Source organism: Lepisosteus platostomus, chromosome 11 (genome assembly GCF_059453375.1).
Source record: "Lepisosteus platostomus isolate fLepPlt1 chromosome 11, fLepPlt1.hap1, whole genome shotgun sequence".
In the NCBI taxonomy this organism is placed as follows: Eukaryota; Metazoa; Chordata; class Actinopteri; order Semionotiformes; family Lepisosteidae; genus Lepisosteus; species Lepisosteus platostomus.
This window is the reverse complement of record NC_142621.1, coordinates 36,724,624-36,751,974: the sequence shown is the minus strand read 5'-3', so window position 1 is coordinate 36,751,974 and position 27,351 is coordinate 36,724,624. Positions and strand designations below refer to the sequence as shown.

Below are 27,351 nucleotides of genomic sequence, written 5' to 3'. Positions count from 1 at the left end.
AACTTATTCATTTTTTTTCTACATCATACATCATTACATCACACAGAAAATACTGAATTGGTCGATATAAACCCTTTTGGCTATTTAAGAAAAGACCACTGTTGCTTAAACAAGGATAATAAATGGCGATTTCCATAATTATATCAGGGATTCACATTTTCTTGGCACTGTGCATGTTCCAAAATCATACACAACCCTCTAAATATCAACGTCATGTTCTGATATAGAGCTTTTAACTTGGCTTAAAGACTTTTGGAAAGACTTCAGAACAGTGTTGAGAAACTATGGAGAAAAGTTGAGTAACAGGTCTACAGTGCACAGCTTCACAGAAAGACCTAAATATTAAAAACAAAAGAATGAAAATATATATATATATAATTTACATAAATTACACATTAAATTGACTTAGTACAATTTTACTATTAGTGAAGAAAAACACTGTACTGTTGCAATTCAGGGTACCTGCTCAGCTGTATTAAGCAGATTTTAAAAAATTGTTTGATGTCGTTTAAAGGTCAGGCATTTTGTTGACAAAGCTCCCTTTACAATAGCCCTGCTCACAAACTGTAGCAACAGGTGGCCCTTAAGAAGAAAGATTACAGAGAGGTAACCCTTCTGCCCTTTAATAGATTTCATCTAGTGGTTTCTTGAAACAAACCAGGGTATTGGCTTCAAAAACATGGCTGGGTAGCTTGTTCCATATTGTCACAGGATGGCTAACTACTCATTGGAAGAACCTGTTGATTCACAGCTGCTCTTAATGAGTAATTTAGCACATGGCATTGCATGTGAAGGAGAGGAGCTGGTTTCAAAGGCTCCGTGTGGGATTGGTCTGCATCTAGGCTACAGCATGAAAAAAGGTAGAGGAGATTCTGTGAAGACGTGTTCAATACTGAGTTCTAGGACTGCAAGTGTAGGATTGTGAAGAAAAAAGATTCAAAGGTGGTTATTGAGTAGTTTGTCAGCCTCAATAAGGCGGTAGTGGGCTGCAGAGAATCAGAGTGGGCCAGTTGACCAGGGCTACCTGAGGCATTAGTGTTGAAGAGTTAGGCATTGCTTATTAGTGTAGAAGTGCACTGTTCACTTGGCGATGAGAGCAATCAGACTATCAGTGTGGGCTGAGTCTTGACTACTTTCTGGCTTTAATGTCGGCAGATAAGTAATTGTGGATGGTAGAGAGAACTTTTAAACCAGCTGCTGCAGGCAGGGGCACAACTCCTTTACGTGAGAATGCTGGCCCTGGCCAAACTGGATCCGCCACTACACATACTTATGGGGGAAATAGCTGAACAAGCTTGCTTAAGAAGAGATGAGAAATCGTTGAAAGGATTTTATTACTGTGAAGGTAGAGAACTGGTGTTAAAGTTTAAGACAAGCTCCAAGCTTTGTATAAAAGTGACAATTCAGTGAATACTGCAAATGGATGACTTTCACGCACTGACTCCATTTCTCCTTCTCATGTTAACTTAATGATTGAGAAGAAATTCTATACATCTACTGATGATAACCAAGTGAAAGGCTTTCCCAACAGTGTTGCTTGTTATATACTGGGAGTACTGCTGTTGTTGCCCCTTAGTGTAAAGAAGTGCCTCTTGTTCTTGGTTGCAGATGTGCTTAGCTTCCATGTGTGCCCTCTGTTGTCCCTCACTCTTTGTTCTGAAATAAGGTTTAAAAATGTCAGGAAGGCTGGTGAGTGAGTAGATGGATTGAAAACACTATTTATTAGGCCATTGTTTCCTAATAAACCAATCACACAGAATAAAATACCAGTTTACCTCATGGCTTTATGCCTGTATTACCCCACTATACAGCTGGGGACAAATAGTTGTGTGTTTAAAAAGTACTATTATCAATCTTGATGAATCTTAATCTCACTGTTGCATTTTCATTACATAACATTGGCATACTACCATTATTTTTTAGATCTTACAATGTAGAGGTAAAGAACAGATGAGTATGTACTCTAGAACAGGCTACTCCAAATGTTTTTGTGTTAGCTATAAACCAATTCCAGACAAAAGCACAAGACACAACATGGTGGTAGCAAATAATACTTTTTTTTTAAATATATAAATACAAATTTCAACAGGGGAAATAAACAGGAAAGAAAAGCAGTTTGTCCTTTTATACAAAAGAATTTTGGCCTCATTATTATACTTTTGTTACTCCCTCGTACTGTACAAACTGGGACAATCATTGGGACATCTGACAGAAAGCCATCATTGACAACATTATTACAGCTGCAGATGTAGTGCACCCAGTGGTCACTGGGATAAAAGGTCCAGAGCCATCTAAACAGCATTTAATCACAATTCTGAGATAAGGCCAGTTACTGTAACTTAATCCTAGTCAAGCTTAAAGTGTGCATATTTTGCCAGCTGGGACAGAATGTTCGAAAGGAAAAGTCACTATACAGCTCAATCAGCTGACTTATACATACAAATCTACAAAATGTTGGTAAATGTGATTTGATGGAAAACTAAAATCTGTGTGGTGACTGATCTGAAATGAGTATGCTACAGTCTTCGCCATTCACACCCTGCTAGAATTTGTAGTCAGTGTGATCAACACATTTTAACATACAGTATACTCTTGGTTGCAGGTTCAAAGGGTCATCGCTGGAGTCCGAAGGGTACTAGGGCCTGACATAGGGGGGTATCAAGTTTAGGATTACACAACTGAGTCATAACACTGATCTAACACTTCACCAGAGATCTCTGTTCCTGAGATATAAACAATTACATTGTAAAAAAAAAAACATTTTGAAGGCAGAAATTTTTTTATATTCTATTCCAATTAGTGGAAAGAAAGCAATTATAGTAATGAATGAAAGCTTAACCCTTTTGACCCAAACATTTGACTTTTGTTTCAAAATGTTAATTTAGCAATTATACAGTTCTACAGTAGGCACTTTCATCTATTACAGAATTCTCGAAAACAATTTCCACAGCATTTGTAGCCACTTCAAATTGTGTAATGTTACTCATAAGCAACAAAAAATGCATTTTCTAATGTTGTTTTTAAAGCCTGTAGACACAACATATGCAACTGAACACGTTTCTTAGCCCACATATTTCAAAAGTGTACAGAAGTCACATGGCGGTTATGTTTAACTTTCCACAATCAGCTGTAGTGTGAATGCACCATATTATCAGGGTTATCTAAACTTGGTTCCGGACACAACTCTCCATTATGCATTACAGACCATTAGTCATCAATTTTCAACATTGAACTATTGTAGTAATCATGTGGGGAAAAGTCACAAAATGTTTTCATGTTTTTCATCAGTGATGTACTGGTAAGTCTATGACAAGAACCCATCATGTGGAGTGGATAAACATACTGCAAATATTAATTTTTAACTTTATAACATCTACAATTTTTCTGAACTGAAAGGTTGGAGAATTCTCACCTAAAACGATACTCCAGATTACCATTCTTCTACTATTATAAAATTGACCACTGAGATTTCAGAAAATCCGTCCAAACTGTGTCCAATTTTGTGACATACGGCGACACTACCTCGTTGAACTGACACTCAATCACCAAATTTCTAAAGGGGTTATTGTCAAAATGACTTTGTTTGATCTGGCATTGCAGAGGTGTACAGAGGTAACTGGGGTGTGAAACGGAGAAATGTGATAAAGACAAAGTGCTACACTACGGTGTGTCAACCAAACAGAATTGGTACTGGCCTTCTCCTAAGTGTGAACCTACATTAGTTCTCAAGAAAAGTACTGAAATGGAAATATTCCTTGCCTTGCTGCTGAGGTTCTGACTTACAGTATATCTGCCTATAGTTTGCATAGCTGAACACCTGATGGTTTGCTCTGGCTCTTAAAAGATTTCAAGAACAGTGGCCATTGCTGGAGCCAGGCCTGCTCTTACACCTGCAGTGTTCAGCCAATCATTCACCTGGGAACTGAAGTGCCAGTGTTCAGGCAGCTTTCCAGGGTATAGAGCATCAGGCTCCCTCACTCACTCTTGTAGCTGTTTAAGTAACAATCCTGTAATTTCTCTCCAACATGACCATCCTGACAACTTTTTACAGATGCCGTAAGAGTTTCCCAGGATCTGTTGTGATGCTAATGTTGGTAGACTGAGGCACTCTGAGTCCATCAATTCCACATTCTGGAAATTTTCTGGAAATTCTCAAACAAATCCATAAGTTTGTTTTTTCTCTTAAAACGCAATGGATCGTCACTGCAGTGTTGGCAGCTCAGGGAGAAACAATGGACGCTATGTGTTGTTTTTTTTTGTTGGTTTTCACCCCCTCTTCTGTATGGGGGTCAAAGGTGACAGGAGGGAAACATGCCCTGGACCCATTACTGTAAACCTACTGAGACAAAGTTCAGGTGTTAAAAACACTGAGAGGATGCCACTGCAGAAAAAAAACAGGACTGTTCAACAGCTCAGGGTAAGAATTATAACACGTTTCAAAACCTTCTTATCAACTCTTTTAACCATTTCAATTCATTTATTGTACAGTATATTAAATAGTAATAATCTGGGCTTGAAAGACATTTCAAGAGGATATTTTTCCCCCCCAACAATTTCCTTCACAATACCTCTAAAAATATATCAGAAGTATTTTAATAATCTCTATTTCAATTTTCTCTGCCAATATAGTTCTATAAAATGCAAATGTTGTTAGAAACAAAATCATAACCTAGATTTTTTTTGCACTGAGATGGAAAAAAGCCTCAACTACCATTTTCATGAGCTGACTGAATAATACATTATTGCTGAGGCTCTGTCCAAGACTTGTTGTCAACTGGCTTGAATGGAAGAGAATGGAGCACTGTCTCCGGACAACGGTGTATAGGACTGATGACTTAATGACTTTCACATATACACCTCAACACCAGGAGCTCAGGGCAGCAAAAAACTGGGAGGAAACTGGAAACTGTTGCACAAAGCTAGGATACCTGAATCAATCATCAATCGGAGCGTTTGTGCCCCTGCCAAAATAAAAATAACTACTTCCAAGCAGTGTTGAAGCTACAGTATTGTCATTCAAACCATCTGTTAAAACTCAAGACAGATGCATCATGTAGTTTTATAAAAAAAACATCAACACATCTCCCTGTTCCAAAAGCAATCAACAAAAAAGATCACTTTCTCAAAGACTTGTACAAAGTGACTTTGTGGACAGGAGAAATAAATGCTTGTCTCTGGCGGCAGACAGTTTCCACACAGAGGACCGTGAAAGGAGTCTTCTGGACAATGCTGGTGATGGTCTCCGAGTCACATGGCAGTGTTTCCTGCTCTTAGAAATCCACACGTTTCAAAGTGATCTCTTGATGAGGTCCATTCCAAATACCCACGGGACTCCAAAACTCCCAAAAAATAAGAAAAACATCCTCCAGACCAAGGGCATTCAATTCAGGACTTGGAAGGTCAGAGTGTTCATAGGCTTTCATTTCAGCTTGCCTCTTAAGAACCTAACTCAGCTTGCTGTTAACCTAAACTGGACCAGTTTAACAACTGCGTGCGGTGCTTTGGGTACCAAGGCTTTAAAGAGCTCTAGAATACCTGTAGACATACTGGCCCTTCAGGACCATTAGATATTGTATTAAGAATCTCCAGAACAACTGTGCTGAAACACAGATGCACAAACATGTTTGTGAAAGGATATTGTAACGTCTCTATGGTTCCTTAAAAAACTGAAACCAATTGATAAACATGGATTTCTACCTTCAAGCAGACCTTAAATATGGCTCCAGCCTGACCTCAGATCCCTCAGTATTATCTCTGAATTTCTCCATCAACATTTTTTGTGATGACAAGTTAGGTCTCGTCTTACTATCTCCAATTCTCACTTAGTCAAGACTAACCTATTCAGGTTATCTGGTAATCTAGCAAAAAAGTTGTCATAAAAGTTCCATTTCATCCTGGCTTAGGTTTTCCCAAACACCATCAACAAATGTGTTTCAGAAACAATCAATAATCCAGATATTACAGCAGTGAAACCGCTGGTTACTTCACAGCAATTTGATCCACTGCAAGCTGTAGGTTCTTGCACAAATAGCTCTTAAAAAGCAAAATAGCCAATGTTGTTACAGTTCGCCCTGCAATCTCTTAGATCCTGGGTCCTTGGCTTCAGGAATTCGTGTGAATTGCATGAATCTGCATGCATTTCCTACGTTCACATAGCTTTCTGACAGCTGCTCCAATTGTCTCCTGCCTCCTAATCATATGCAGGCCACTCTACTTTGCCCCTTACTGCCAGGGTCCTCCAATGGACTGGTGCCCCTTCTAGCAGGGGATCAATTGTGTACACCATGGATCTGGGTGGCTGGATGTGACTAATGGAAATATTGCAATTTCCAAAGCAGCTTGGTAAACTCAAAGTTTTACCCAGTGGTATCGTTTTTTCATGTTACCTAATTCAGGTACTACACAGTGACTGAGAAATCCCCCAAAACTGTGACTTTAAACTGGCTTACCACTAATCAAAAATACTGGATATGTAAAACTAAAAGCTCACACTACTGCTTTCTGGACAGAATTAACAAACCGGCTCTGGTTTACTGCCAAGAAGAGGAACTTCATACATCTGTTCCTGCAAATTTACCCAAAATACAGTAAGAAGCTGGAAACAACCAGCACTTTGTATTCAAGTATCAAAGACTAAATATTTAAACCTGAAGTGGATCAAAGTGCTGCAATCAAATGTTTTCCTCCGCTTCAATGATATCGACAGAAATGTTTTAAAGGGAAGTGATGTCACACCAGTGCTCAACACCCACTTTCATTGCATCTTTCCTACAGATTCGTACACTTGACAGTCTCATGTCAAAGGAGATCAACCACAGATTTGCAAATATTTTGACATACTGGGAAGCTTTATGTCATCTTTCAAATCTAAATCTTTTCCCCATCACTCTATTTCATGCTATGCAGCCCTCCAGGCAAATATAACTGGTTGTAAAGAGTCTGTATGGCTTGGGAGTGTTGCTGGAGGCCTGTAACGCTCAGGTCCCTGAAACAGTGTAAGCTGTCTCTTGAACCTGTCTTCACACTCTTCAGACCAGTGAAATGTACCTGGCTTTAGTGTCTTTCAGCATCACAGCAGTTAAGATAAGAAAACAAACCATTTTCAGTGCGTATTTACCACCAATCAGAGGTAGATGCAGTGCAGGATATTGTGCTGATTCTGGTAAGAAACAAAGGTTTGTATTATTGAAAACCAGAAATTTGGCAGAATCCATAGAGATTCCCTAAACAGACATCAACCCCCCTTCGTCAAAACATTTGCAAACTAGGTTTAGAAACGGGCATTTTCCATTCGAGCACAGTGACTTGACTCTTCTATTTGATCACTTAATTCGTTACCCAGGGTTGCACAGTGTCAAACCACCACACAGATTGCAACCATTAGTTTCAACTGTTTCAAGATTTATCCATTTAAAAAACTTAAATGTACATGAATGATCCTTTCTGGCATGCAGCCTGCTGGGGTAATTACCACAACCAGCCACAACACCACAGGAAACTCCACTGGTAACTAAAAAGACGCAAGTTCTGAATCATATGGATGCTGGTGCAGAACAACCAATGTGTTAATTACAGCTGCCGATCCTTGATGCAGTTTAAAAGGTGTTCCTGTGTCCATTGAGTTCATGTCATTTTATCATTAAAAACTGTAATTTTCTATACAGAAGGAACATGGTTTGTAGAATCCTTTTAGTCATAAGCTTAAATAAAGCAGATTTTCATGGGGTGTGGGGATGTCAGAATGTCCACTGATTCGTTCAACAATGGAACCTTAATAGTGGCTTCATATTCTTATTGCTTCCAGCACAATGACCTGACGAACACAACAGTGGTCCAAAACTTCTTTACTGCGTGTAGATCCTGATGTTCAGGTGGATGACACTGACAGAACAAGGGTCCCGAAGACCCCCATCATGATTGAGACTCATTTTCCAGACAGGGGCAGTGCGCGTTACACACCTGTAGGTATAGAGCTTGTGTGGGCACTCGGGGAAAAGAACTGGCATCCTACCTTGTCGTTTTCCAGCTACTTACAGAGGCTGCTGCAACAACTTCAAGGGAAGCAATTAAGACTTGTCCTCATCTTTCCAGAGGGGTGGAGAGAGAAGAAGGAAGATTAATACAACAAAAAGGAGCTTTCCCCCTGTTTTCCTGGATGCTGGTCGTGGCTGAAAAGACGGATGTTATCCTGGCGAAGCTTGGTGTGAAATCCTGAAGACTTTTTGCAAAGGAAAGAAAAAGAAACTGATGACCAATGGGGAGAGAAAACAACAGTCCCCATCCAAGCACTTGAGTGCCATTTTGTGTCTTCGGAAGAGATGAAAACATTCCAGTGCTTTGTCTCTGTCTTCTCTAATTCCAGCCCCCAAACCTTTCGAGGAGAAGAATTACATGTCTACTTCCTATCATCTCTTTTTTGTTAGTGGTTCTCTCCCCTGGCTTGGGTACTTTGCCGTACATCAATATGCACACACACGAGAAAAAAAAAAGGTCTTCAAAAGACAACAGTTCTGTCATTATTATTAAAAAAAAGGAAAAAGTAAAGAACGAGAAAGGTACCACTCCCCTCCCAGATGTGTCCACCCTCCCAAGAGTCTCATCTCTGCCCGTGCAGGGCGGGCACCACTGGTGTCTGCTGGGCGCTGCTGGGCTGGGATACGGGCGGCCACATGGGCGTCTGGTGGTGAAGGTGGTGGTGCAGGTGGTGGCTGGTGGGGGAGGAAGGCGGCAGCCAGCCGGGCTGGTGGCTGGGAGGCGAGGAGGCCCAGAAGGAGCCAAAGCCAGCGGGGGGCGAGCAGGCCATGGAGCCCGGGACAGGGCTGCTGTTGCCGTGCATGCTGTCCGAGGCCCGCAGCTTGGAGAACATCGTGATGGCGTCCGGGAAGTTGGGCGGGGTGGCCGGCGTGTTGCGTGGAGTGCACATCTAAACGGAGACGAGGAAGAGGCGAAAAAAAATAATTTCTTTTCAAGAATCCTGCACACGGGAAACAACAGCATCTGCATCATCCCGTGCTGCATTTTATAGTCCACTTGAAAATCATACACACCTTAAGGCAAAGCTTTGATTTTCCCCCCCCCCACTTTGGCAAAATCTCTATAGACACCGAGACAAAATGGAGGACAAGACATTCTGTATTACTGAGAGCTCTCCACCTAACCTGGGAGACAATGACCAAATTAAAAATTAAAAAGTTAAATTACCATTCAGCTGTAAATGTGCACATGTACCAGGAAACAGCTGACAAAATTTAGAGTCAGAAAAAACGTTGAATTATAAAGGCTATATCAGTATTAAGAACGTGAACACAAGGGGGGGTGAGATAATTCTGAGAATTGGGGAAAAAACTAAAAAATACAGTTACCTTTCCTTTCGCTTTACAGGGTCATGTTTAGCACATTTAATTACAAAGCAGAGAGAGCACTGTTCAACAACACCTAGATCACAGCTCGTATACAGCTTTTAGTTCTGATTTCTCCATCAGAAAAATAAAGTCAACTCCATGTTATAATATTATTAACTTAGGAGGACAGCTTGGTAGTGCAGTGGCTAGCATTGCTGCTGCAGAGCACTGGGGCTCTGGGTTCAATTATGGACCTTCTGTTAACTCAGATTCTATGTTCTCCTCATGTTTCCTCTCACATACCGGTAGGTTAACTGGCCCTGAAGTGAGTGTGTTCATGTCTGTGATGGACTCGTATCATTTTCTGGGTGTTTCAAGCCCGTTGCTTGCTGGGACAGGTTTTGGCTCCCCCACACCCCTGAATTCGATGAAGCCATTAGAAAATGGATGGATGGATTAACTGTGGAAGCAGGTGTGAATAGAGGACTCTCAGTACATGGCCACGCTGTGAAGGAAATTCATCTCGACGCCGTGATGGAATAGCCGGGTTCAGATGTGCTAGATGACTGGGCTGGTCTTGCCATTAAGAATTTCTTCTGTTGTGGCTACAGTAAACACTGGCATGTGCCCTGGCGATCAGTGAAGAGAACGAGCAGGGCTGGCTGGCAGCTGCTCAGGAAGGAGCTTGTTTTTCAAGTGGTATTGGAGGCTTATCTGAAAGCACTAACTATAAATAACACAGCAGTCCATTCCATCACACAGTGTGTAAAAGGTCGGGTCAAGCCTTAAGCACTGAGCAGAAGCGGGCATACCAGTAAATAGGACAAGCCTGAGACAATGGCATGCTTAAGAAAGCACCCTTTCAGGAAGACGAGGTCTCATTTTGAAACGACAAAGGAAGAGAACACTCTAAGCAGGAAAGCACTGCAGAATGCAAGCAACTGAATGGTTGTGGTTTTAATTTAGATCTTAGATTAATAAGTGACACTGTTTCAACAGCGAATATTAACAGAAGTATAGCGTTTCATGAGGTCTTAAGCAGAGCATTTTGTTGAATCAGTGGAATTCTGCTCATGCTTAAATAATATCCTAAATTAAAAGGTACCAAAGTTACCACAACGAAAATAACACTAACACTAAGATTTAATTTCCTGTTCATAATGCCGCCTCCTTGCACAATGTGTGAGAAAGCATTAAAGCTGTGATATGGGCCAGTCATGTGCCACACTGCTCGGCAACAGCAGTTGACAACACCGCATTAATCCTCAAGGCTGGGTTTCTATTTGTAAGAAAGCAGCTATTAATACTAGTTACAAGAATGAGAGACAATGCACAGGTGCTGGTGACTCAAACATGCCCTCCTGAAAGACTGCAGGGAAACCCCCTATGGCACCCTCACCCTGCTCTAGCAGTGCGCTGTGAAAGGGTGCAGAGCTGGAGACTCAACGCACTCTCCAGAAAAAACTGAACTATTTCGAACAAGAGGTGACCCCAATGACCTGTGAGCCACTGGTATTGTCCTCTGAAGGCCGGTTAATTCACCTGGCACCCGACTTCCACTCGCCAGGTTTGTGGGTTTCAATAAAAACGCAGGGCCAGTGGGGCCACATGGGGGCATCCTTAGGGTAACAGGCACATGGGCTAAACTGTTTTGGGGCCTTCCCAACATCAGACACGAGCTAGAGTAGTGGGAAGTGTCCTCTTTTGAGGATCTGAAATACGATAACCTTGCATCACACTATTTGAGCACAAAAAAATGAGCTTCAGCATGCTGTAGCTACAAAACAGAATGTTTCCGCTCCAATTGTCTGAAATATTTCAATTCCTTTTAACAAACGTTTCCACTTAACACATAAAACCTCATCAACAGAGATGAATTCTTAATGTTACTTGTGAAACATCTCGCTTGCGGACACACATACACCTGAACTCTTTTCATCAGAAGGGTTTTTCCCGATGTGGAATTTTCTTTTGACACCCACAGCGCTGTGGACAGTGGCCCAGCTGTAAGCCTGGCCCTGGCACTCTAGTCAGAAAATGTTTCCAGTTCAACTATAACTTCTTACATACAGGGAAAAAAATTAAATCGTAACAATGTCTAGGATGCTAATTAAGCACAAGAGTTTAAAAAGCTTCTTTTTTTTAAATTAGGAAGTTATTTACGGTTTTTTTTAATCTAATGAGAGGCTTTTGAGCATAGCCCATATCAATATGTACAGTGTAATAAGAATTTATTAACCAAAAAGTAGTGAAGATTAACTCGACTGAAGAGCGCAAAGACTTTTGTCTTAACCTGCAGGTGTTAATATACATGTGCAAAGGGAAAATGACTTTTCCAATGGAAACACCAAGATGTTGATAGAGGTCATGCCATATGAAATCAAACACCTGTTGACTAATTACTTTTGAAAATTACTACTGAGGAGACAGAGGTGTTCAAAGTTAAACCTACCCATGATACACGAAGTATTGAATTTAAAGGTTACAAAATGAGTGAAATGAGGTCATTTTGACCACTGACCTCAATTATCTCATAACACAACCTCAGGTTAGTTCATTTTACACAGGCTTATTGAGTGAGGTCAAAAACAGACGGTTTGTTTTTATACATATTGACCCTACATGCCTCTGTAAAAGTGTCCTATTATGAGAACTGACACTGTTGAGCTGTCAGTGTTTCCTCAATAGCATAAAAAATATAATTCAGACATCCATCCATCCATTTTCATAAGCTGCCCAGTGCAATGCTGGTGTATTGACCATTACCAGTACAATAGCCGAAGTGGGCAGGCAATATAGTGGTCTATAAACCTAAACCTCGGACAGGCCACCAGTCCATGGCAGGTCACACACTCACTCGCTCGCTCACTCACTCATAAGGGAACAACTAAGAGTCGCCAATCATCCTAGACAGCTTGTGCGCTAGACCATGGGAGGAAAGCATTGCATGCAAACTCCACACAGAAGGCAGCCCAAATGGGAATAGTAACCATGACTCAACAGCAGTGGGGCAGTAACGCTAACTGACGCACTACAGCGCCATCCAATTTACAGTCATGTTGTAGATAATTTTAAATAAAATATCTTTCATGTAACCTACCTTGTGTTCTGTATGCCCCCATTTACTGAAAGGACAATAGACAGGCTCAACAGCAACCAAAAATCTCACTTATTCATTTGGTCAAGCCAACACATAACAAGGATCGGGGTCTGTTGATGTTTTGTTCATTACCGTTTGCGATTTGCCCTTGAACAGTACAAAATAACCACCTCGGCACTGCACCCAACTTCATTGCACATACACAGGACCAATCTGATAAGAGCTTCTTTGTGGTATGCTTGGAGTAAGTAGCTCAATGTGTCACTAAGCCTAGCCCAGTACAGAGAGCTGTTCTCTTTGTGGCCATTTCTTTATCGCATCCTGTCAGATAATCCTTTAAACCTGACTGTGCACGTCCTCTGCCCTCATCCCTCACAGCTTTTGCGAGGCAGACAAGACTTTCCTGCATTTTGCAGATCCTTCTAAGGAATCCTTAAGGAAGTGGAATGGGAAGGAATATATACACCAACATAAGAAATGTTTTAAAGGATATGTATTTTGTATTTTGGAAGCTAGTAACCTTTTGGTCTTCTTCTTGAAAGAAGTCAGGGTTATCAACAATATAGCTGGCTAGCTTGTTCCAGACTCCAACAACCCTCAGCGTAAAACACTGTGTCCTTTTTTCAATTTTGAAACCACGCTCCCACAATTTCCGCTTGAGTCATTCCTTTTATGTTTCACTGCAGACTCCGCGAGGGTAATTTTGCCTTTGATTTTGAATGCCTGAATCGGGGGTAGATTACCCCTGAAGGTAAGAGGACACATAAATATTTTAGAAAATGAAAGCACAGAAAATTGCTAACCAATGCGTTCCTCTCAATCAAACTGCAAAATGGGCTCTGGCCACACCATTTTGCAATCACAAAAAACGAGTCTTCCTATTGTTTCGGGAATACTGCCATTAGCATGTGACAAGGATAATGATACAGTATGTATGTGTATTATAATGACATTATAATACAGCTACATACTGTACACAGTAAGTAAACCATAGGACTTCTATGTGAGGTAAATGTCTCTGATGGATTGATGAATTGATGAAGTGAAACATTCATTGGCTGAGATGAGAAGTGAAATGCAGTCCACCTTATTACGAAACTAGGGTCTGGAGAGACGATTTAAAACACACTGATTGCAACACTGGCATCTGTGTTGGCGAGTCTGTTACTGCTCGCCACACATTTGGCCTCACAAAAAGTACATCCGTCTGATATGACGTGGCCTTCATTCACTAAAGTGGTGCACGCACTTTGAAGTTAGAATGGAAAACGGTTGATATTACTGTTGTCCAATAACACATGGAGGAGTGATCACACATAGGAACTAACAAGTCACCTCTGTGACTGGTAACACTGCGCTAGAATGACTTGAAAGGTATCCGATCCAGTCGAGTGTCTACGGCACTAGTTTGAGGGAAACTAGTTTTAGTTTTTGCAATCTGCATCCGTTTTAAATATTCTATCAAAATAACTTCTGTCACTGGAAATTTATAAGAGTTCATTCTTAATATTTTAGGTAATTAATTATAATTAATAATTGCTTACACTTATAAAGCGCTTTTCTGGACACTCCACTCAAAGCGCTTTACGGGTAATGGGGTCTCCCCTCCACCACCACCAATAGGTAAGATACTCATTCTACAGGAAATTGTTTCAGAAGTGTATCCTTCGAGGGAAAGCTGATGACAATGCAAGAGCATGTCCAATCCAAATGGAACTCTATGCATAAGCTTAGCCACTGTTTTCCTAGTCTGGGATTCATTTAAAGAAGAAATCCCCCTGAACAACAGATTGGTGCTCTCTGTATGGCCAATGCAATATAAAGGTCATTTACGCCTGAAGCAATAGGGGAGCACGAATCAGACCCGGTTTTCTGCTTCACTCACAAGCTGTGCTCTGCCGCACTCGGCCTGCATGGCCACAGAGCCTCCAGCTACCTTTCACACTCAATCCGTCTCTGACATTATTAGAGGTCTGGGCTGAACCCTCCCCCCCCACTCCCCACCCCCCTCAGCAAAGCAGCCTGTAAACCGCAGGCTTTTATTTCACTCCCCATAAGTGGGCACGCCCCCCCCCCGAACCCCCACTTTTCTCTGAAACCCTTTCCCCAGATCTCCTGTCCCGGGAGCCGCAGCGTGTGTCACAAGACTGCTCCGCTTGCGCACAGGGAAAAGCTGGCAGCAGACACATTCTTCCACTGCCCTGCCCCCCTCAAGCTCCCTCCAGTGGTATGATGTAATGGCTGCACCCAAAACAAAAACAAACCAGGCTTGCACTAACCTGCACACACACGCACACTCATGTGTACATCCGGCTGCCAGCTTTTTCAATGTTTCCTCTCAGCAAAGACTCTTGCTGTTAAAAACTCTATTGTCCTCTCAGTCCCTAAGCTCGGTATTACCCAGCTGCAACTTTATGTAGACTCCTTTTTTTAATAAATCAGCCTTTGTGCTTTTCAGTTTTCTTAAGCACTGCGTTTTGGTGTTCACCTATTTGTTTTTTTTGGTTTTGTTTGGAACAGTGTGTTATAACATAACCAGTATATCCTTCTGCTAGGGGTGGGGGACAAGATTTTCAAGAGTGTTGTTGTGTGACCATACAGCTAGAAGACTGTTTGGACTGCTTTAAGTGTTAGATTTACAGATGAGAGGACTCTGGTTCATCATTTTACCAATTCAGAAAATAGTTCCAAGTTTTTTCATATTCGTGTAATTTATGAAATGATGAAAAATGTTTTGGTTTTTAACAAGGAAAACTAAAGAAACACTCATTTAAGATATACATTGGGTTAAATCCTGTGGCCACAGACAATAATATATGCAATAATCCATAACATAATGAGAGCACTAAGATTACAAATAAAAGCAGACAATTCACAATAGAAACTTGCTCACTAGTGAATGTGACCATTTCTGAAACTCTTCATTCCTGGTCATAATTTTGGCTTTGATTTGACTGGAAGATCAATTAGACTGCAAGATTTGTTTCTTGGAAATGACTAAACATTTCAATCAGCTGTCCACTTCCAGAGCTGGAATAACAGAACTTTCTTCAAAGTGGCTCAGCTAAATCCCTACAAATCTAACCACAGCAGGAAGTTGCTCTGGGCTGAGAGGAAGAGGGATGCTTTTAGGATGCTGGCAGCTACGTTTTACAATACCATTATTTTGACAAATACATAATTAATATACTTATATCACAACAAATGCCATTGGTTCCAATACTCATTTGTCACAGATTTGGAAGTATTCCTGAAGTTAAAGTGGGGTGATATGTCAGGTGGTACACTGCAAAGGAACATAATTAAAAACAGTCAAATCCTACTTAGTGTTTGACAAATTTCCAGGAGCAGTTTGAAATCCATATCATTTCCACAACAATTCAAGTCCCAACTATGAACTTGGGGACCTTGCTTTGCTCTTAAGAAAGGAACAGAAAAACAAAAACCCATCAAAGCACATGTACACAGACAAACCCAGGCACTCTGGGCTGTGCCTTCTGAGTTCAAGAAAAAAAACAAGCAGGGAAAGAAAAATCTCTTCCACATGCAGTCTCATGCAGATACCCAGTAACAAAGTTCACTCAAAACAGAGCCACTCCATTCAGGTCTCTTCAACAAGCACAGCAGACCAAGGTCAAACTCTATGGGACAGGAGCCTCCACACAACCCAAGAAACACGACACGCATGTGGACTACAAAGAGCTTCTTTGATTATTTTTACAATAACCCCTCTCCTCCCAAATTTCTAATTGCCAAGTGTTAATCCACTCCGCCATCCTGGGTGAACTTTGCTGCAGGCATGGATGTACTGCTTTATGACGAATTTATGCTGAACATGTGAAGAATGTCTGTAAAAAAAACATTTTGCACTACTGCTTAGTAAGCCTATTTTAAAGCAAAAATAATGTATCTAATTCTTAACAAATATCTGTAAATGCACAGACTATTGACTGCTCAAGGTACGTGCACTGATAGAAAAATCTGTAAGTGCACGTAACCTTTGGTCAATAAGAAACAGGTATTAGTTATAATGCAAGGAAGACTGGAAAAGCACCTGAACGTTTTTCCCCCCTTACTTTCCAGAGCACCACATATAAATGAACTTTGGGCCAGATTTAATTTCAGTGCCGTGACAGAACACTAACACAGTTCGAGCACTGTGCTAGTTTCTTTCTCCTTTCTTCCTTGTGTTCTGTTAGGCTATTAACAATGCTTCCAAATGAACTGCGAGATTAAAAGTCATCACAGGAGGCAATGAGGGATAACAGTTTTTTTTTTTTTAAGAGAGCAGCGATAAAATTAACTTACCATCTGAGGGTGGTGACTGGGAACATTAGCTTCTTGGAAAAAGGAGCTTAGTGCCGTCTAAATAAAAGAGAGGATAATTTGCATTAAAAAGCAGCAGACAGCTTAGGAATCCTTTACATACCAAAATATGTAAATGAGCTAAGGTTTTGTTACCTCAGAAATGTTGTGCACAGCCCCAATAAAATGTCTAGACTGTGAAAAGGACTGTTACTCAAAAGTAAACTGGAAGGAGCGTGCAACAGAAAATGTCTTTCCTGCTGCATTTCTAGCAGGTTGCTTTTAAAGTAGCTCTTGTTTTCTTCAACTCTTTCTTCAGCTACAGATCCACGCAGCTCGGAAACCATGGCATTTCATTATCAAGGGAAAAATATGATCAATAAAAAGCCAGGAGGCTACTTTTACTTTTCAACACAGTGCTGTGCTTTACACATCTACATCGGTACACCATGAGCACCTCCAAGACGTTTGAAGAATAACGAAAATAGACCTAATACACTGTTTCTTCAGAAACCAATTTTATTTGCTGTATAGGGATGGACAAGTATAAATTTAGAAAGATTTTTTTTAAGGCAAGTTGCACTGGTCTCTGCAAATATCAACACTTCCCTCTACTGTTTGTCAACAAAGCAGCACCGCAGCAAAGGACACTGGGACTGCCTGCTTCACAAACGTGACACACATATCAACTGCTCTTCTGGGATGCATTGTCTCTGTCCCTAGGGCTGCCTGGCTCACATCCTCCCTGCGCGACAGTCTCCTCCTTATCAAAGAGGAACACACGGTCCTGCATGTTAACTGCTGGTTACAAGAAGAAATTACATTTCCTGTGACACCCACACACTGGATCACAGCACCAGACAATCGTTTTTACCTCTGTCTTCAATCACAGAGGTTCCTAACAACAAAGCCACTCAAGTGCATCAGGAGAAGTAGGAACATTCCCGTCAGTAAAGCCCGATGCTACTCTCACACCCCAGCATGGATTTACTCCTGCTTTGTCAAATATGTTGCTCGCAGGGGCTACATTGTTTCTATTAAACATCTGCCATAGGAACAGGCTTCAAAAAACACAACACTGATTTTCTGCTTGTTTGGAAATGAACACAAAAATATGTTGTGCTGACAAACCTAAGTATGTTCTGTCTCAAACGAAGGGTAAATGATGGGAACTTATTTTTAGACTGAACAAACAGTACACACATGGGACAGTGCCTATGGCAATTGCGTAGTTGTGCCCCTTTCGAAGAATGATGCAACTGGCTTGCAACTGTAGCCTGTCTGTGCTGCACATAAGAGTGCGCTGTGAGAAAGAGAGATCTGCTGGATGTGCCCAGATCTCTCTCTTTTCCTATCCAAGGAGCAACTGAACATTGTGCAACATGCTCTGATTCATTTTATTCAGATCACAAGTTTGTTTTTATTAATCAATATTGGGTTTAGTAAAAGCCACTGGCTGTGTTTTCCCCCCCCAACAGAGGTAACCTACACTCATCAGCGTCTATTGTCATGATCAATTTAGCATCAGCAGAGAGAACTGGCAGACACTCCTCCTTAAAGACTGCAGTCCAGGATCCTTATTCACAGTGACTGCTGAACACTTTAGTCCTGGGAAAGCGCTAGTTATAGATGACCAATAAAACTTCACTGGACCAGAGTTGACAAATCCTGCTCTATATTATGTGCCATATCTCAATGAGAAAAGAATGGCAAACAAGATTTAAAATGTACCAATGACTTCAACAGGCCTTTTTTCCCCAGTGACAATTTTTTTACACTAAAAAAAAAAAAACACGTTGTGCATTATGCATACAGTATGTGCATCTTTTTAGTAATCAACTATTTTACACTGCTATGTGGAAATTAAATCCCACAGTCAGGCTCTTCTGCAGTTAGTATTTAATTTCCTCCACCATCTCAGTCATTTCAGTCTTTCATTACTGCAGCAGGCACAACACCTTTAACTAGAGTACTATAATCGGCAGGGCAGTGGAGCTGGCATTTATAGTCCTAGAAAGGTGATCATCTGTTTGAAGCTGAAGAACATCCTGTAAACTATTGGTACTAGGATCAGCATTAACCTACTAATCCTCTTCACTCTATTTTGTATATAAGGACAACATATCACTGCTAGTTTCCTGGTTATTTTCTCCTGAGGTGGAAACTGCCCATCAAACCTGCATTTTCAAATCTAAATTTGTCAGATTGGACACAAATCTGGAAAGATATCAATAGGGTAGCTTGAGGGCTACTGGGTCTTCTAGTTTTTACTCTTGGTCTAAGGTATCAGTAGGGGTTTCTGAAATTTAAGAATGTTTTTTTTTTAAACACGCAGAAATAATTTAGTAATTCAGAAGACTTTTTTGGCATGTACACAAGACAAAATCTTCAGGCAAAAATCAGGTTTTATTCACAGAAATAAAAAAACGTTTAATCACAAAGAACAGCTGACTACTCTCTGTCTGAAAGTAGTGACAAGATCGGTACAAAAAGCTCTAGTGGTTTTGCCACCATTCTGCTTTGTCCTTTAGTTATAAAAATCTTAAAACACCAACCGATTTCTGAGTGACCTCAATCTGAAAACGTTAAGCACAAGTAAATACTTTTAAAAAGTTTTTATTCCATGATTTAGTTTATATAAAACACACCATAAAAGGATCTTTTAGTACTTGTGTATAAAAGACACAATATTAAGAATCTTTTTGACAAAGGAAACTTTGCAAGATCTGCCATTTCTAAACGAATGTTGACTATTTTCCAGAATCTTGATGCCATACTGATCACACACCTATGTATTTATTTATTTTGTTTGTCTTTTGTTTTATAACTATTCTGATGTCTGTTTTGCTTGTCTTGGGCTGGACTGCTGTAACACATCAATTTCCCTACGGGAATAATAAAGTATTATCTATCTATCATCTAGCTCAGGTGCAATTAATTAACATTTCCATATCACTGCATTTAATGGACGTAAGACTTATCTCACATACACACCTGGAGAAGGCTCCACAGTGGAAAAGTTGTGTTTCTTCTCTTTTCAGCATGGAATTAACCTTCACTTATTCCTTTGTAAGAGTTATCTACAGGTTTTCTACAGCTACAAAAGCTTTTTTTACTACCCTTTATTTGAGTGACTGTTGGAAGAAGTTTGTTAAAGGCCTTGTTTTCTTAGGTACATCTCGTAGGATAACATCAGGCCCTAGAGATTTATCTTTAAAGTGCTTTTAGTACATTTAACATTTCAGCCTCTTCTAGTAATCATACTTCTATGCACTTTTAACAGACTGAATGTATTTACAAAGAAAACCTGATTCCACTCCATTAAGGTTAGCATATACCAAATCTGTGCTCACACCACTACAAAAAAAATGTAATAACTTGGATAGGGTCTTTAAAAATAGGTCAAAAACAAAATAAATCCTTTGGAGGCATTTCTCCATTACAGTCCACTTTTATTCTACAACACAACCACAAATACTATATTGCACTAAAAAAATAAAACGAACATAGAAACAGTTTTTTATGTGCCTTTTCACCAGGATTATATATCAACTGTTACAACTGAAGACTCTCAACTTAAACACAAGCTCATTAAAGTACTGAGAAGTGGGAAAAAATGTAAAATGCAGCTTTGAAATTAAAAATCAAAGTGATAAATATTACATTGTGTTCCAAGTAGAAAGTGGGTTTACTGCCATCAGTCTCAGTCTTACACATAAACCAGACAACTGTGCGTGCTATTATTAATGTACAGACTTCTGTCCCTGGGCGTACTTTTCAGATTTCACCAGAATTCAGAAGCAAGCCTTCAGTTAAAATCCAGAACTCCTAAATGAATACTTCTGGCTATGTCTTCTTGCTCATTTGGAAATGTACTAAAAAGCTTTCTTCCAAAGTATTTTGCATTTCACAATTGAAAAGATGCACTACATGGTACATAGTCTAAGGCCTGCAGAGAAACATTAATACAGACTTTAGACACATTGCTCAGATGGAAAAAGACTGAGGCTCACAGTGGGCTGAGTTTACAATCCTGATATAGGTAAGAAACCATTTAAAGCTTGAGAAGAAAAGGAAAGGGAGGGGAGAAGGACTTGTGCACCCTGACAGCTGGTAGGATACGCTAATGCTCTCAATATACTTTTTTTCTAAAGGTTTTCTGACAAGACAAAATGTTCTCAGATCACCAGTGTTCATATTTGTGCTTAGGCTCTAAATAAGGAGATAGAGAGAGCCCTGCATCCTGGCATTCACTCAGAATTAGCACCGGATTTCCTGTCCAACCTCTGACATGCAGGAATCCAAAAAAGGGGACCTTCAATAAATAAGTACCACAGAGGTACTCTGTGTTGGTACTGACACAGTGGTATCTGCTCTATACTGACCACCAGAAGACTGTTGCTCCTCGAGAACCGCCTGGTCCTGAGCTCCAGGTCTCACACATGGGGAGAACTTCACTAAAACAAACTTCCTCACAAATGTGGACCGGCTGCTTCACTTCCCAGTCAGCCCACTGCCACGGTCCAGGTTAGCTTGAACTTCTCAAAATCACCGGGGCCTAAAACTGGGGATACGATATAGTTTAAACGCAAGTTCTGCTCACTCAAACAAGAGGCCTGCACAAGATGCCATAATTCAAAGACCTAACAAAACACCTGGAAGGATAAAGTGGTCACTGCTTAAGTAACACCGTTTCCCTGTTACAAAGTCTTCCAGCAGGAAGATAAAAAAAAGAGGGTATTTTTCCTCACAAAGCATGTACAGACTGCTTAATCCCCTGTGGCATGGTTTTCTAAATCTTCCTAATCAGACATGGAAACAGGGTACGCTGCCAATAAACTCCATCACAATAGAAATCCTAGGAGTGGTTTAGGACTGAGCTTAAATCTTTACTGTCCTTTTCTTGCAACAAAAGGGCACTGCCCACATTTCTGCTGGGCGTTGTCTTTCATTTTTCTTGGGCTTCCACATCCTTGCAACCTCACCCATTACGGGTTTATCGGTATACCGTAGTGAAAGCCAAGAGGTGCAAAGTTCCCTTCAGTGTTAAAATAATCAGACTGACAATAAATGATGGCAACTGCCACAAATGTAATGGAAAATAAATGTAGCTGACTATAGTCTCCCATCCTTATATCAATCTAATACCAAATGCACAATGATGTGTTCTTGACACTCTCGATATAATTAAACATTGTGTGGACATTGAAACCAGCTGAATTAGCAGATCTGATGTTGAAGTTAACATTTTACTAAGACTCAGTGTTTTAAGTGACACCTACTGACATCATTCATTTTAAAGAAACCTTTGAAAACGATGAGAGAATCGTTTTACAGTGAAAATGAGGTTATGTCCTCACAAAATTATAAAGCTTCTGTAACAACACTCTTCAGGTTGTTATTCTGAACTCACTTAGTTAATTTATCTTATCCTGAAATTATAACATATAGCCCATTGTTTAAGTTCCTGATCGCTGGGATCTTCAGCCTAACCACAAAATCATAGCACAATTTAAAAATAGCCAAGATCAGCAAACCATTAGTTTAGCTCAATCCCTGACAGTTTATAAGGAAATACAAGAAAGATAGAGACAAATTTAACTCCTAAACACATTCATGGGAAAGGATAGCTTGTTTTTGCCTCCAATAGATACCCCTTTCCTCTATAGCTTCCTCTCTTCAGATTACAATGTGTGTGATGTCGCAAGCTTCTTCGTGCAATGATTTGGGAAGGTACTGCAGCTGAAGGTTTTATTATTGTGTGTTCTTACCCTGTGGAAGATTTGTACTAAAATAAGGTAAAGAAAAATGTAAAGAAACAACATTTCGGCAGTCAATTCCATCTCTGAAATGGACACACCTGCCTTCTCTTACACTCCGGACATTGCTGTCCTGGTCCTGCGCCGGACACCGGTCACCTGACCGCTACAACATGTCCCACACGGCTGCAGCCCTCTTCAAAACAAAACCAATAAAACCGGGGCTTGGAATGCGAGGTGGAACAGCTGGAGGATAGTGTGTCTTTAGCAGGTTTGCTCTTACTTGCCCAGGCCTAAATATAGCGTCTCGCATTCTTCCGGCCGTGGCTGGGTTAGTGCCGCGAGATGCTCGCTGCGCCCCCCGGCCCCTGCCCTCCGACCTTGCTCGAAGGCAGAAGACACCCTCCGAGGGGACCGCTTGCCATTCCAGGCTGCTCTCTCGGGGAAGGGGCTCCTCTAAATGGTGGCGCAGCAAGCTTCAAAAGCTACACCTCACCTCGGCGAGAAACCGTGTGAAAGAGAGGAGACGCGCGCGTTCAACTGCTCGCTGACTGTCCCCATGGCGAGACGGAAATACCCCTTCAAGAGCAGAGCTCTGGGGAGCTGACAGGTTTCAGGCGACCTCTTGAAATAAACAAAGGGAATCTGAGAGCTCATGCTCGGGCTGACATTTGCATAGTGACAAGGCGCACGAAACCCCCCCCCCCAACTGTAATTCACAACTGATACTGCCGAGACCACAGGGTGAATTATAGTGGAAACATGCTCTACAACACATCGAGACACTCAAACAAAGACAGGGAGGCAGATCTGTTACACAAGAAACCTCTGTTCTCTGCATTTATCGTATTCTAGCCCTCCCTCTGATATTAAAGAACCAGTCTCACACAACCTTAGAAACCCCATCATTGTAATTCACTAAACTATTTACAGCACCTTTATTAGGGCATGAAACCCTACATATCCCAGCACAAGACATTTCCAAGTGTTATCTTTCTTTAAAAATCAACGTAAATGCTGTATACAAAGGGCACTAGAGGGTGAAACGTTCTTTATCAGACATCTCACTGGCATATTGTGTTTCTATGGTTTCTCACTTACTGCATCTCTATTTTCACTGAGGCATATCTGACACAAGACATATTTGACATCTCAGTGAAGTTTTTTTTTACTGCACAACTCTAAGATTTTACAGTGTACAGTTCTCTACTTGACTCACTTTTGTTAATTTAATTTTTGCTAGCAAGCTTTAATTATAAGGCAATCTACTCTGATCACAACAAAAACCTATCACTTAAACAGGCAGGAAAGTATTAGGGCCTGATGAAGGAATTGTGACAGAAGGGTGATGGCTCCTCTTCATTGCTGTGTGGAAACAAATAGACAACAGCAACTTATGACTCTTAAATGGTAACTCCTACTAGCTTGAGAATTACACAATCGCCAAACAGACCAGGCCAGCTGTTTAACAGAAGATTTATCTCATAAATGTTAGGTTATAATATTTCACTAAAAGCCTCAACAATGCACTTTCTTAACCACCTATCCAACTAGAACTGGTATGATTCACACCTATTGCTTCATTGTTGCAAAACTACTGATTTATTTGGGCCAACTACATTAAACTGCTGAACCTACAAATGTTTGGGGACTACTTCAATTTGTTAATCCAAAACTCCGTATGACAGACTCCTTTTTTGATTAAGGGCTACATATGTGCTGTGAAACCAAAATTTTCAGCTTTTTACAGTGACACAGCTAGTACATTTGTTATGAAATTTAAGAAGTAGTGTCACTCTTGTTTACTAGTGGCAACAGCTTTTACCAGTCATGGTGAGTACTGTTTCCTACACACCCAACAGGCCCTACCAGTTATTGTTGCACTGTGAAAATACAGCTCGATTTTTTTTTTCAGGAATCAGGTGTTCAAATCCTGTCATGAAGTATGTAAACAAAACGATGCGCTCCTGGACAAACAACCTATCGACAAACTGCCCGATCCCAGTGATAACCACACGGCCTTAGATGTTCCTATTTCATTCACCTGCAAGAAGCACCGTTAAATGCTTCGAAAATCACTCTAGGATTGTAGTATAATTTCGGTCCATACAAATAACCTTTAAAAGACTTCCAGAAAGAATCGTTTCTCCAAGACACTAACTGCGATGATGGTATTTATAGCATGGACCGAGCTCGGGTCCGCATTCGAGAAGATTTCGTACGTGGGTATGTAAGTGTACGAACAAGACTTCTGTTGTTGGCTTGAAATGAATAGCTTACAAGCTACCGCTGTACTGCACTAACGTCCACGAATGTGTGGGATCAAGGGCACACTAAAAATAAACGTACTACAATTCCTGATGTCCAGAGTGTCGCGAATCGGTCTTCCGCCTCTTTCAAAACCCACCCTTTTCCAGTTTCTTTTTATTTCCATTACTTTCAGGGGATTGAGAGGGAGCCCCAGTTCACTTGGGTCTTTTATTTCCGACGGGCTTGTCTCTCCAGAAGATCTTAGATGCCTGTGTGGGAATCGCTACTGCTCTGCAAGCCAAGTCGGGACTTGCTCGATCAACTGATCATTTTAAGACACGTTATTAGCGACCGAAAAGTGTTCTTACAGCCGCCTTCCTGAGGTGCGGTCGCCGTCTGAAGAAACGAAAGCACTGTTTAATATCAACAACAGAACTACCATCTATTGTTAGAGGGAGGCGACTATGATAAACAAATACCAGTACCCTTAAAAAGGGGAAACTACATCTGCCGTCCCCTTCCTCTCTCGTAAAACCAGCCACGGCGTGCTTCCTAACTGCTAATCGCTCAGAGGCATGTAAACAAGGAAATGATCGATCGCGGTGTTGCAATATGCCAGGAACAGCCAAAACGAAATATCTTTATTTCTTTAATATTTCAGAGGCGGTTGATTTGAATTGCCTTGAGCTTTCCCGAACAGGTAGATCGCCAATGGATCACATCAAAGTCCCGTTTGGGCTGGCTTGGTCGAGGGTTAAACTCGCTGGCTATTTCAAGGGGAAATCTTGAAATCGCCGTACGTTCAAGCAGCGTGAGTAAGACACACACACACTGCACCAAAATCAGAGTATACGGTATATTTTTAACACGAAGGTAACGTGTTGAAAATAAAAACAAATGCCGATCAGAAGCAGAAGCAGAAGCAGAAGCAGAAGGAGCCCCCCCCCACCACCAAAAACCTCGCCTCTTCCGGGCATACATTAGCCCACAACTAATGTCAACGACACAACTTTCATGCTTTGTAAGGTAAAAACCGGTGTAGCTGCCGGTGTAGCGCCCTTCCGCCCCAGCCCTCTCCCCATTACCGTGCGGTCCGACCACACACACCTCGAACTGCCAGTGAGCTGCCTGGAGGAGCTGTTTAGCCTGGTCGGCGGCGCAACCAGCAGTCAAAACAAACTGGTTTATCATCACCTGGTGCCTCAGCTCGTCCATATTCACCGACATCGCAACTTACACTTCGAAGAACGAAAACAAAAACAACAAAAACGCGTAGAAAAAGGACGGTTAAAAAAAACCGCAAACAAAACAAATGCACTGGTATTCTTCCCCACCGCGATCCTCCCTGCCACTCGGCTTCTCGCCTGAACAGCAGCAACAAAAATATTTTTCAGCGTCACAACCAACAACACGGCCAGTCCTGCGCGCTGATTGGACGGCTGTGAACGGGAGCACACACACTTTGCGATGTTATTGGCTACCGATAACTACGATTCAGTAATGTTCAGGGACATGTGACGTCTGATTGGCCACGGGGGTAGAGAGAGAGGGAGAGAGAGTGAGTTTGTTGAAGACTCACTTCCATTGGTCGTTTTCACGGGAAGGTACTCAGCCGGCGGAGTTCATTGGCCGGGTTTTCTAGAAATTTGGGATTGGCAGGTATTTTTTGTTTTGTAAACTCATTGTTGGAATTGGATAATCCGCATTCTGTCGACGTTAGTGCTTCTCTCCGATTGGCCATTGATCGACATTTAAATGTCCGTTACACCACTCAAATGTCCATTCAGGTAATGAGGGATTTGTGTCTAGTGCTTGCTTTTTCCGCTTGATAGTAAGGCGACGCCTTCCCTAAGTTAGGTTTATTTACCTTTTTTTTTCGCTTTTACTTAAAATATATCCTGCATTAACGGGTAGTGGTACGACGTTATTTACAGTTATAATAAAGTGGGATATCCCTTATTTATAGCTTCTCTTGATAGCTTGCTAGCGCCATCACACGAGGATTTTGTTAATACCGAAATGTGTCACCGTAACCCATAAAATTTCAGATGAGGAATTTGAGTCCTAGGGACCGCTGGTGTTAAACGTTTGTGTATTATTTTAACATGTGAGCCCTGTGTGACACCGGCACCCTACACTACAGATCTCAGTTGTGAATTCTGCTGTGTAAATGTTTTCAAGATTGGATTAACTAAAATCCATTGGAGTCCTTCCGACAATTTTGTTAAATACACAAGAACACTTTTTTGGGGGGGTTTGGAACAATGGTATTCTTGACATGATCAACAGAGCATCTTTCAAGTATTTTGGATCACCTTGTGTATAGTCGGCGTTGTTGCAAAGTAACTCCAAAAATCCTTGAAACCCTGTCAGAATTGTTATATTTATGCAGTTAAATAAAAACGAATAAAGAGATGCAATATGTAAACGACAGCATGGGTAATACACATGTAAATCAGGGCTATCAGATACTGTTGCGTGTAGGCACAAACATCTTCTGGCTTAACTGAAGGGGCCTTCAAATGCTTGATATTACACTTGATCTTAGCCAAAAGGCCGAGAAGCAATCCATCACATGCTGGATGCGTAAAAATTG

General features: G+C 41.1%; 1 protein-coding gene across 2 annotated transcripts; it reads right to left on the bottom strand.

Annotated features, from left to right (window-relative positions):
• Window positions 1-2,038: 2,038 nt before the first annotated feature.
• On the bottom strand, window positions 2,039-26,151 carry ubald2 (UBA-like domain containing 2). Of its 2 annotated transcripts, XM_088599453.1 has the most exons (3): window positions 25,863-26,150; window positions 16,750-16,806; window positions 2,039-8,923 (listed from the first exon to the last, which is right to left on the bottom strand). In XM_088599453.1, exons 1-3 carry the CDS (start codon window positions 25,980-25,982, stop codon window positions 8,597-8,599), a joined length of 504 nt encoding a protein of 167 aa, XP_088455579.1. In that variant the 5' UTR covers window positions 25,983-26,150; the 3' UTR covers window positions 2,039-8,596. The 2 variants fall into 2 exon arrangements, with proteins under 2 accessions (XP_088455579.1, XP_088455580.1); XM_088599454.1 differs by lacking the exon at window positions 16,750-16,806 and having other exon boundaries at window positions 25,863-26,151.
• Window positions 26,152-27,351: the final 1,200 nt, after the last annotated feature.

Coding starts and splice junctions, on each gene's coding strand:
- ubald2 (XM_088599453.1), bottom strand. CDS start 25,982: ATGTCGGTGAATATGGACGAGCTGAGGCACCAGGTGATGATAAACCAG. Junction 16,807..25,862: donor CAGCTCACTGGCAGTTCGAG/GTGTGTGTGGTC, acceptor TCTTTTATTTAG/ACGGCACTAAGCTCCTTTTT. Junction 8,924..16,749: donor CCAGTCACCACCCTCAGATG/GTAAGTTAATTT, acceptor GTCTCCGTTTAG/ATGTGCACTCCACGCAACAC.